The following is a 12,524-nucleotide window of genomic DNA, read 5'->3' as shown; positions in this document are numbered from 1 at the left end:
GGGGGGGGGGGGGGGGGGAAATCATCAATATCTCATTTGTATCAATGTCCGCCTCCAAGTTCTGTCTTGAAGGCATATAGATCTCCTGCAGAACTCTGGAGTATAGTGCTGTGAGAGGACAGCACTGTGCAGTAACAGAGGTAAGATGAGTAAAAAGTTTACCCCTCCTTAATTCTGAGAAGCAACCGTAATCTGCTGTTAGGTTTCTACTTGAATTACGAACATTTATTTGAAGGCTAGAACTGAATAGTTTATCATCTCAATAATTAAAGTATTCCTTCCATCACAGTTTCTTTTTTAATCATAACCTTGACAAACATATTTTTTGTCTGCAGCATCTTATGTGGTGGTGAAGGTATGCTATTTATGCCACTCCTGAATTTTTATGAACATGTAAATTATTAAATAAACTGTAGTTGCGTGTAGTCTTGTCAAGATAATGTCTTTTCACATCTGTTTCTTAAATTCCATATGTCATCTTAATTAGATTAACTTTGCAATTTTTATAGATATGTTGTCTCAGATTTGTAGGTGGTTCAAAAGAGTGTTCAGTTTAATGAATTGGCGGACAGCTTGAATGTGGTGATTTGCTGATCACCAGGTTTGCTAAAGAAACAAGGCTTACACTGTACTTCATTTTACAGTATACATAGTAGAAATAATGCAGTAGTTCAGTGGTCCAGTAGCTTTGGTAGGAAAGAATGTTAAGGGAATCTCAACCTGTTCCTATCAAGAAATTAATTTTGATCAAAAATAATAATAAAATTAATAAACATAAGGATCAAGGGATTTTTACCAAAATTGACCTTGTTAGTTCTGATTTACAGCTAAGGTATTAAGGAGGAAGAAAACACTGCTCTAGATCTGATTTATGTTTATGTTTTAATTCTTTAATAGAAACAATTTCTGTTCACAGGGATCGCTAGGGAAGAAAATGTTTCACAAATAGACAGTATAATTCATAGCAATATTTTCCTGAGTGGTCCTGAGACAAGCAAGGATGATTTTCTTCTTGCTTGGTAAATTAGCTGTCAAGTCTATCAGTGGTCTTCATGCCGTGATTCTTTATTATTACTTTTTTTTTTTTTTAAACAAAGGCAATTAGCTCGAAGAACAAGCCTCTTACCAAAAGAGGCTTTCATGCACTCAGTCAGCATCACTTTACCTGGGGGTGGAGAGCCCCACTGTCTCCCATAGCAGTTCCTAAATTCTGACACTGAAGTCTTGAATTCAGTTAGTCTCACAGGGGTGCAGTGCAAAAATGTCCTGTAACAAAGTTTCTGTGATGCTGTGCAAGATTTGAGGCTTTGTTGTATAATATGTTTGAACTTAATGTTAGGCTGCATGAGTTACGTATAAGTAAAGGTATAAAATATAAGAGATTGAATAAATGTACATTCATGCATGTGTCTGACACAGTATTTTGTGCCATGATAGCTAAGCCATCCAAAATCTATCAGCAGATTTTCTGAGGTGTCATGTGCGTATGCACAATTTCTCACTTTGCTGTGCTAATTCAGAACAACCAGCAAGTTAATGTTTGCTTCTCATAAAAAAAACCCCAAACTAACCTCTACTTTTTTGTATCTAAACTCCTCAAAGAAAAAAGAAGTTTTTATTGAAGGATATCAGCTCAGTTCTGGCAGAAATCCACACATAGTTGAAATGGTTGCACAGATTTCTTTATATGCTGGTTACAGTGTAGTGACAGAGAGATGACATTTGGATATTAAAGCTTTTTTAAGACCTTTACAAATAAGATATTTAAATATTGAATAATGATTTAAATGTTGGTCCATTTTAATGCTAGTACATGAAAACTACACTATTAAATCTGGGGATCTATTATCCCAGTGTTTACTTTGTAAATAACTAAAAGGTAAGCCAAAATCATTACCTGAGGGAAAAGCAGCATCCTCAGTTTTGTTGCAGATACAAGTTATTTAGTTTTACAAAAATAAAGTAATTAAAAGCAAATTAACAGACATTAAAATGGGAAATAAATGTTCAAAATTAGGAGAAAGTATGGCTATTACTAGTGGTGTTATCACTCCATGTTGTGACAAGATTTGAAATTAATTGTATTAATACGTTTCACAAATAGTAGTAGCTAACCATCATGATGTCCAGCAAATTATGGAAGGATATCTCTTCAGTCCATTTTTATTTTCTTGTTACTTTTATGGAAATATTAAGGGTATTTCTATCTTTTCAACTGAGTAATTTTTTTTTGCTTCCTGCTCAGGCAGTCCCAGCAGTCTTAGCTCTGTTGCCTAGATACTCCATCTCCTGCGGCATCTGTAAATTGGCCAATTCAACAGGAGGATTCATATTCTAAATAAAAGAGAAATCTTGGGGCAGGGAGGGAGAATAATTTGTTAGCTAGTAGCCTGAGTGGCGCTGCAAATTTTGCTGTTGAGAAAAGTAAGTTTTTATTTGCTCAGTTCTAGGGGGTTAATCAGGAGAATTGCTGGTATGTTCAGAATTTGGTTGCATATGTGAGGATTACATCCAGGAGAAGAGTATATTGTAGCCTGAGCTGTCTGTCCCCTTCAGGCTGAATGGGTCTTATTTCTGTTGTTTCATTTGTATTTTATTCTTCCCCCGGAATATATTTAATGAACAGTAGGAGTTGAATTCACATTCAGAAATATGTCTAACAGTCATATTTCATAATTCACTTCTGCAAGCATGTGCTTAACTTGTGCTCGCTTTAAAAATGAATGTAATCCAAAGTTAAGTAACTTCCATCTAGATATGTGCATGAAAAGCTTTATCAATACATTGGAATATAATTTATGGTAATTGATAAAATTTTATTATTTTATCTTGGATGATAGTTTATCTTGCCAGACTTTTTTTAGATGAATCTTTTTATGAAGCACCAATAGATCCTTGTCTTCTTTTCTTCCTTCTCACAAGTGATTGCTGACAGTTTTATCAGTACAAGTTTGATTCCGTTAGAATTCAGATATTGTAAGCAAAGTGGCAAAAGAAGCAGAATGGATAATGCAGTTCTAGTTTTCTTGAACATGTATTTTCAGAACTTGCTAATTAAGTAAACAGGGTTTAAGGAAAATTGACAATTTATTAATATTTAGAGTTTTTTAAAGTGCGAAATTTAGAAAATTGGTAGTTCAGCCTGCTTCATCTGTAATAAGCTTAAAAAACTATTTGCTAATAGGTTTAATTTTCAATTTAATTCTTCCATTTATAGATTACACTGCTGGGATGTGGAAATAGTGAAACATACAAAAAATTCTATTTGAAATTAACATCTGGAGCTGGATTAAGCTTTCTAATGTGTACATAGTATAACAGGAAACCTCCACTGCTTAAAGGAACAAAGCCCTTTTTATGTACCTCTGCTTCTTAAATACTAATCTTTATTTGCATTGTTAAAATTGTAATATACAGAAGCAGCTGTGGATGTAGAATGTCAAAAATTATCTCGTTTTCCTTTAAACTTGAAGTAAAAATGAAAAAATTCTTTTGTTTTTTTGTCTCATTTTGCATTTTTTCTTACTGGCAGTTGTACAATTATTTATCATAACATTTTCCCCACAATATTTTTTTTCTTCTGAATTAAATACTGGAAAATTCAAGTTTGTCATGTCATTTTATAAATGAGCTCCCTTTCTGTTGACGGAGACCCTGATTCTTAAGAGACCTCCTCCTTATCTCTGCAAGAGGTGCTTTAGCTCTTCTGTGTAAGCACGAATGTCTTTGTCCTAGCAAACTTTGATTGCGGACACTTACTCATACTTTAGTAGTGTTATTGCTCCCTCTTGTGGTTCCTGCAACTCTGGAATCTGTGTTTAGACCTGAGGGGTTTGTATCAAAACAGTTGATCATTCTAAAGTGTAAATATAAACAATAAACCCAAAACTCTGACTTCTGTAATAGTTCTCTGAACAAATTTTTTTTTATATATATATATATATATATTTTTTTTTTTTTTTCCTGTGAGCAACATTAAAAACCCCAACTTATTCAGGCTGAAAGTCCAGTTAAAATGAGGACTGTCCAGGGCAGAGTGAGTTGCCAAACAGTTTTTTGACTTAGTTCTGCACAAAAGTCGAGAGGTGACATTTGTTGAATCTTGACATTTAACAAATAAATTCCTACTTATGTAATGTATTTCTGTTGTAGAATTGTGATCATAGTTTTTTTTTTTTTTTTAAAGTTTAAATCCCTTTTGATTACATTGTTTGTGGACTTTTTTTTGTGTATGTAGTGTTCAGCACAGCAGTACAACGGTGGACTGAGTCTATAGTGTATTTGCAATCTGCAGAACACTTTAGAAGATCTAAGTATTCTTTCACTGACTTGAATTTTACTTCAGTGAGTTAACCTAGGATTTTTGTGTGTATCCTTTACAGCTGTATTAATTCCTCGTGTTGTGGAGGTACCTTACCTGTTTAAGTGTCCAGCAGTGTTGGACTCTCTCTTCCTGGGTAATAGTACAATACCCAAAACAATGACTTCCAATTTTAATGGAATACTGAATACTACTTTCGGGGTGCCACTTAATTGAGGCTACATGAACTATTTGATTTGAAGCCTGAAGCTATTAGAAATAAGGGCCAAGATTGTAGTCAGTATTGTACATTACAAAATGTGAGAATTCCTTCAAGATTATCTACATAAAATACTGGTGATTTGAACCCCTTTAGATTGTTAGTGCCTTTGGCTGTGGTGTTAAAGTGCAATGGTATTTCAGAAACTGAAGAGTATTTTTTTGGTAAGGATTTTTTTCTTGAATTCACACCAGTACTAGTGACTGCGTTCAAATAAACAAACATGTTTTCAAATTACATACCAAAAGGTAACATAATCTTAACACAAGAAGACATCAGTTTCCCTACAGGACTTTGGTAGTTAGATTTCTTTTGCATACTTGTAGAAGTCCTGAGTAAGAGCAGATGTCTCAGTGGGAAATAACCTCACACCATGACATTTCTGAGCTGACATACTTAGAATACTTGACCCTCTTGAGCTATTTTCTCATATGCTTTTGGAAGTTTTCACATTTTGGTTTACCTCTCTAGGAAACCTTCTCATCCTCAGCTTGAAGCTTTCATTAAACATATGTCCAAAGGCTCTGCAGCCCAAATGGATGGTTCCCTAAGCAGCCTGCCTCGTTACCCTAGTCATTCTTTGTGCGAAATGGGTGAGCTTACGCAGACAGGTGAGTTTCCTTAGCAGCTTTATCTTTTCTGCTGCTCTGTTAAATACAGTCTGCATGAAATGGGATCTTCTATTTTTTCTTTATATTGGAATAAATGCATTTTTTATGGGAAGCTTATAATGTTGGTCATATCCAAAGTTATACTGGGATATGAATAGAGTATTAGACTACTGTAAAAGTGGTAACAGTTCTAGAAACCATGCTTGTCAGTTCTGTTACAGATTGATCATGTTAGACATCTCTTTTAACTTTCTTCTAACAAGTCAGAGCACCTTTCATTGATGTTGCTCAACACCACCAAACTGCTTTGTCACCCTTGTGAAAAACATCATCACTGAATCCCTCCTGAAGAAGATCTGGTTCTCTGTTACTGATCAGTTTGTAATTCAGAATGGCCCTGGAACTGAGGAGCACTTAGTTACCACTTTTCTACCTGTGGTGTAACTACTGTCATCTGCAAGAGATTCCTATGCAACAGACACATTTGATACTTCTGTTATGGAAATCGAAAAACTGTACATCTGGTGCTTCCCCCCTCCCTCCTCCCTGCTTTGTAATGAAGTTCCAAGAGTATATTTCTGCCACAGGAAAACAAAGCTTATGTTCTTATTGCATCTGTCAGTTCTACTGAGCTAGTTATTGGGAGGAAAGGTGGAAATAACAGCAATTAAATTCCCAACAACTTTTTTTAAAAAATGACGTTTTGAAACTTCATTGATACTACCACTGAGAAGGGCTGCTGAACTCTGCTAGTGAACACATTGTTTAGTTTATCTGCACCAAAAGAGTAGGGGAGATAGGAGGTAACTGGAAGTGTTGAGGTCAGGGATTTGACTATGTAGAAGAATGTATATGAGGAGCTGGGAGTATTGTGCTGCTGGGGTCGTTGGGAATATTAGAAAGAGACAAAGGGTTTGGGATCGGAGAGTGAAACTGGAGGTAGTGCTGGATTAGAGCAGTGATAAAAGGGCCATTTGGAAAAGATCTGGGACTGCTGTCAGCAGGCAATAGAAAATGAGGGGAACAAAAATAGAACAAGTTGCCAATTTGTAAGAAGCAGACTTTGCTGATTTCATAGCTCTTGGAATTGGGTTCTCCACCCAGAATAGTCAGCTGAAGTGATATGAACTGAAGACTGTGTTTGCTGCACTTGTCTATGTGTGTGCATGTAAGTGCGTCAAAACCAAAAATACAGAAGTTCTTTCTCACAAACATGTGGAAACGTACTGTTGCACAACTGGGTAGAAACGCGATTGTGAAAAGGGTTAGTCACATGTGGATTTTTCACTTCAACATCTATTAATTTAATTTGAAAATTCATAATAATATTTTTCTGTTCGGTGTCTTCTCAAATGTTAACACTGATCTATTCAATTTTATTTCCACACCTTGCTTTTAACTGTGGTGTTCTTTTTATCTTAAATACTAATGACTGAAAGGGCATATCACAGTGAATCTGAGTAGTAGTGGATCTGACTAGGTTTGGAGACTGACTGGAGAGAGGAATCTCCTCTGTTTTTCTGTCCAAAACTTGCCTGTCAAATTCATGTATGTTTTGGGATCCCATCAGAAAAAATATTTGTGTTAGGCCAGTGTCAAGTCTTGCAAAGTGACATCAGGAGAAATCTAGTCAAGTTACCAAGGAACTCTTCCTAACAGAGCATGTTGTGTGTGAAACTGGATTCGTCATTGCACACAGCTTGTAACTGAGCTAGTATTTGGGACTCCTATTGCCTGTAGCAAGTTATATAGATGTTTTAATGCGTAAAGGGTTCATGACTGTTGCTTTGCTGCTGTGGGAGGATAAAGGTGGATTCTGGAGTAAAGGTTTTGGTGTGTGAGAAGGATATTCACCTTCTTCCTTCCCAACTGGATAAAGGCAGAACATTACTGTAAAATTATCAAGCAGTTTCAGTACTTACTGAAGGAAGTTTGATGCAATTGCCATACCACTCTGCTTTGTGAGTTTACACACTAGTTTATATTCTGTGTATTCATTTCCTGACTGCTGGTAGTTTTACTGGCTGCCATAAATTGGCGTGAAGCACAGCATTCACTGTCTGAAAACCTGACTTGGGTGCAGTCTAGATCCATCTTTGTAACCACCTTACTTTTATAGTCATGTTGTACTAATTCGGTCTGTATCTCTAGTCCAAAGAACTAATACTGAACCACTAAGGTTTTAAACAAATTTTATGGAACCAGCTTTTTCTAGCTATATCAGTTTGGCTCCTAGAATCTGAGAGATGCTGAAGAATAGCAAGTATATCATATGTCATACAATTTTCTTAATAGTTAGCACAGGTGAAGTTCAGTTTTGAAGTTCATAAACTTTTAAGTGATTCTTCATTTATCATAAGTAAGACTGCTAGCTGTTTTGTTTTGTTTGTTTGTTTTTTTTTTTCCCCCAAACCTATGAAGATTCTAATTGTGTATTGTAATTTCTTTAAAAATTCTCTTTTCAGGGGTTGTACAACACTTACGAAATGGACAACTATTACGAGAAATTTATATAAACAAACATAAATTGCTTCTGACTGACTGGACAGCAAAACAGCTCTACTTGGAGACAACAGGAAAAAGCCGAACCCTGCAGAGTGCATTGGCACTGCTCTACACCTTTTTGCCAGATTTTGACTGGAAGAAAATTAACATGAGGCATCAGTGGAGCACCATTTTTTGCTCTGGAAGCTGTGACTGTCCTATGCGAAACCACTACCTAGAAGAGGAACAGCGCAGACAGTACAGTTTGCGGGTGAAAAACAATGATTTGGAGAAAATATATGTGGATATGGCAAAGATTGTAGGCATTCCCACCAGGCAATTGAGAGCTTCTAACCCAATAGATTCTCTCTTGTGCTATTTTTGTCACAATGTCAGTTTTCCATGTACCAAAACTGGCTGCATTGGTATGGAACACTTCAAAGTAATCAAAAGACATCAGTTGGAGGATGAAAGAGAAAGGCAGGAAAAGAAACTTTATTTCTTGTATGCACTGTTGGCTACTCATCCTCTCCTCAACCAGACTGTTAATCGTATGCAGCGTATTGCAGAAGGCAAGAAAGACGAAGTATTTGTTCTTTACTCTGCGCATGATGTCACGTTGTCACCTGTTCTTAGTGCCTTGGGCATTACAGAGGCCAGATTTCCTAGATTTGCTGCCAGATTAGTTTTTGAGCTGTGGCAGGATGGGAAGAGACCCAAAGAACACTTTATCCGCATCCTGTATAATGGCGCTGATGTCACATTCCAGACATCGTTTTGCAAGGATTATTATAAACGTTCCATCAAGCCAATGTGCCCACTAGAAAAATTTGTCAACTTTGTCAAGAGGGATATGTTCTTAATTTTTAACAGCACTAGTTATTATGATGCATGTCGTAGAAGACCACTGTAGGGAAGGAAAGTGAAAAGGAAGCCGTGTTAACTTGTGTGTCACTGAAAGTCTGTATTCTGGTTGAAGTGCAGTTCAGTTTTGTTATTTCTTGTACTTGTATGTGTAAGTACAAAAGAGTATTGCTTGGAACATTCTTGAAATAGTTTTATTTTCATTCAGGCTGCAGATGGTCTCCAATAGAAGAACAAATACTGAGGGAGTGTTATGTGTATGTGTATGCTCATATATGCTGTGTAATGATAAATCACATGGGCTACTATAACCTGGACATCACTTGATAAAGAGTGAGAGAGAATACACTTTGGTTCTCTGTATTCCAGAGCAATACTTGGATACCATAAGTTTAAAACCAAAACCATTCTTTTTTTCACTGCCATTTCACAGTCATTTTAAGCAGTTTGTATCAAGGTCTTTATGAATTCCAGGCATCTGCATTAAAACATTTCTAAGGAATTCTTGAAGCTCCCTACTCATAAAGAAGCATTTTAATGTTTAGGGGCTGGTCTTTAAAGCAAAGTGCATGTGTGTATCTGTGCATCCTTACCTGAGCATGTACAAATGAGCATGTGCCTTTATTGACCTCACAGACCTATAAATACTCAGCTATTGTTGCTAGTGCCGGAGAAGGGTGTACTGGGAAATGGGTACAAAACTCGATTCTTTGATTGCACTTTCAGCACTTTGAATAGTTCAGACACAGTCTAGAAATATGTAAAGGTCTGTTGACATTAAAATAGATAGCAAACACTAACATTACCACTAAACCTGAGTGAGAAATTAGGGTTAGAAATCAGTATTATGGTGAACTGTTGGGCTATTTCCCATTGTGAATGTGTTCAAGCTGCTGTGCTAGGGAGCAAATCAGTGTTTTAGGAATTTGATATAGTGATTGACTGAGACAGCTTGACTAAACACTAAGAAAATTTTGTAGTTAAGTTAGTGTTTTTATTGATTAGGAAGGTCTTACTTTGTAAGATCAGACTTGTACATATTGTACTGTGTGTATTTATAACACAGTAGATCTTTTTACTTGTTTAGTTTGTAAAGACTTGTGAAGCTCACTTTCAGGCATTTTTTCCCCTTGATCAGGATGTTTAGACTTAAGAATAAACTCTTTTATGGGTAGCTTGAACAGTGAGTAGGTTTGAAAACTTGTACTTCAAACTGCTTTCATCTCTTTAGGAGTAGTACATTGAGAACAAATTTTTAATAGAACTCATAGAAATTTTATAATGGTGGAGGCTTTTTATACCTCTAGAAATAATTTAGTCTGTGACTTGTGATTCAATGGTGCTAGTTTATCCAAGAAAACATAGCATAAGTTCCCTGACTATTGACATTCCACTCTCTCTGCTTTCAATGCTGCATTTGAACATCATTTCTTTAAATAAAATTTTGGGGACTCTTTGTATACTTGTGTGTTATGTTTATTCTGACTTCCTTAGCTGTTTGCATTAACAAGGTAGGTGTGTATTATTAAGCTGCTTGTTACATTAGTAATTTCTGCAGTTAATATGTTCTGGTTTCCCATCTGACAAGGAGCAGGTAAACGTTTCATGAATACTGAAATAGACATCATGATAGAAAATTTGGGGCTTTTGTACCACATTAGAATGTGTAACTTTTGGAAATGATTTCTTTCTAAGAGACTAGCTCTGTTAGTTATCATATATGTTTGTGTACTGGAGGGCAAACAGGAAGAGAGAATCTGAAAGCTGAGCTCATTTTGTGTAAATTATGTGACCTGGACCATTTGTCCAATATAAGTACCAAATACTCCAAAGAGGTCTTGAGCTATGAGCAAAAGGAAGCTATAGCTCTTCAGTGTTATCTGTCGGAGCTTTGATGTTGTTTGGTGACCATTTGCAGGAATGATGCTGAAGTGCAGAAAACATGACCATAGGCATATTATCGGTGTTTCAAGTGTGCTATTTATAAACTTTGAACCCTTAATAGCTTCTGCAAATGCCAGTCTTCAAAAGCCTGTGCTAGAAATAGCATCTAACCTTGCATCTTCTTCTGAAGACAGACCATATAAATGTTTTGATTTCCTTTTGCAGAAAGACCCTCTTTGTCTGTTGTAGGGGTTTTGAGATGCAGCCATGAATTGGGAAGGATTTCTCATTTGTTGGGCGCAAAGAAGCATTGAGATCCCAAATATTAATGGGTATCGCAGCAGGTAGTCCAAACTTACAGCTTAACTTTTTTGTAAAGCAGTAAAAATGTACTGATTTTATGGACCTTTGGTTGCTGGTCAACTAATACACATTCTGTTTGAAGTCTCAAGTAGACCTCGGGCTTTATCCCCCTAGGTAAATCAGTTAAATTGCGTGCCAGGAAATGTGTTCATATGTGTGGTCATACATGAAGAAAAAGCGAGACAGATGCAGAAAGATCAGATTCTGTTAGTAGCTGCAGTTCCTCAAATTGCTCCAGATGTCAAATGTTTGTCCCTTCTGAATGTCTAATCTCAGTCAGTGTTGCTATGTTGAAGGCTGTCCCTAATAGTGGTGATAATGGAGAATATGAAGTATTGCTGTTCTCTAGCCAGAGTTGTTCTTATGCTTAGAGAGGTATAGGAACTGGTATTTCATTCCTCAGTTCTGTTCTGTCTTCCTCAGCCTTTGCTTCACAGTTATCTCTAAACTTCTGTTGTCTTGAAGGAGGGTGGAAAAGTGGGTGTGGGAATACTTCGAGGTCTTTCCAGCACTGTTTGTGCCAACCACTCCCCCTGCTGTCACTCCTTACTGCACAGTCTCTAAATAAAGGAACGATCCTTAATGTAACGTTTTTAAGAAAGTCAGCGTGGTGTTGAGTGACTTACAAAGAACAAACAAGTGTACAATATGTAAATGGAGGAGCACAGGCTGAATGTAACCCTTTTGCATAGAGAAATGTATAAGAGAAGAGTTGTGTGGCCATAAAGGAATGTAACAAGGTGAAAGGAATGCATGTAATAATTGTTGATGTCTTGTCTTCGCTTAGTTTTTCTTGTGGCATCTAGTCTATACCAGTTTGTATCATCAGGGCCATGGGCATGCAGCATAGTGACAAGGCACATTATTTTGACTGTTTCCAGTCATTGCTCTTCCTGCATGCTTTTGTCGTCTCTTTGAAGGTTATGTGAAAATTAACAAGTAACTTCCTTCTCCTGTTTCTAGGAGAAATGCACATAATTGTGGTGTATTCTTATGGCTTGCTTACGTTAAACATACTTACACTTTGCTGTTAATGAAGCTTTTCCAGAACTCCAGCAAGAATTAATACCTTTGTAATATTCCAGTATCTCTGCTGCTCAGACAGCTTTTGCGTATCTCCAAAGGTAGAGACGCCACATCCTCCCTTAACTATGCCAGTACTCAGTGACCCTCACAGTGTTAAACAAAGAAACAAAATTCCTTTATGTTCAGATGGAACCTCCTGTGTTTCTTTTTGTACCCACTGCCTCTTGTCCTATCACTGGACACCACTGAAAATACCCCTCTTATTTACATCCTTCCTTCAGATACTTTTATACGTAGATGAGATTCCCCCTGAGTCTTCTCTTCTCTGGGCTAATCAGTCCCAGCTCTCTCAGCCTACCTCACATAAGAGATGCTCCTGTCCCTCAATCATCACAGACCTTCAGTGGGGACTCTACAGTAGCTTCATCTCTCTTGTACTGGGCGTGATAAAGGGCATGATATCTGTTTCAGACAAAATAGTTTTCCACTATGGTCAGGGCAGTAGTAAAAACCTGGATTGGGGAGTTAAAGGACAATCTGGAACAAAATTTTCAAAGGTGTGAAAGGGTCAGATTCTTCATATCGTTTAGATGGCTGAAGATGCAGACTGTCTGCAACAAAAGCTATCTTTCCCTGTCTTTTCATATGTTTGTGCTAATGTCATGAATCATGTTTCTTTTTTCATCTACCAGTCAGTGTGGAGAACTAATTT

General features: G+C 36.8%; 1 protein-coding gene across 5 annotated transcripts in view; it reads left to right on the top strand.

Moving 5' to 3' along the window:
- The window catches only part of PXYLP1 (2-phosphoxylose phosphatase 1), a 59,210-nt gene extending 49,211 nt beyond the window's left edge, over positions 1-9,999 (top strand). For all 5 annotated transcript variants that reach the window (XM_026854755.1, XM_026854757.1, XM_026854756.1 and 2 more), the window contains 2 exons: positions 5,052-5,191; positions 7,657-9,999. In XM_026854755.1, the coding sequence (XP_026710556.1) occupies positions 5,052-5,191; positions 7,657-8,588 (1,072 nt within the window). In that variant the 3' untranslated portion in view covers positions 8,589-9,999. The remainder of the gene's footprint in view (positions 1-5,051; positions 5,192-7,656) is intronic.
- The last annotated feature ends 2,525 nt before the right edge of the window (positions 10,000-12,524 follow it).

This window comes from Athene cunicularia (assembly GCF_003259725.1).
Source record: "Athene cunicularia isolate RWA chromosome 9 unlocalized genomic scaffold, athCun1 chr9_part1, whole genome shotgun sequence".
NCBI classification, from domain to species: Eukaryota; Metazoa; Chordata; class Aves; order Strigiformes; family Strigidae; genus Athene; species Athene cunicularia.
The sequence above is the reverse complement of the archived record's forward strand: the minus strand, read 5'-3'. Positions and strand labels throughout refer to the sequence as shown.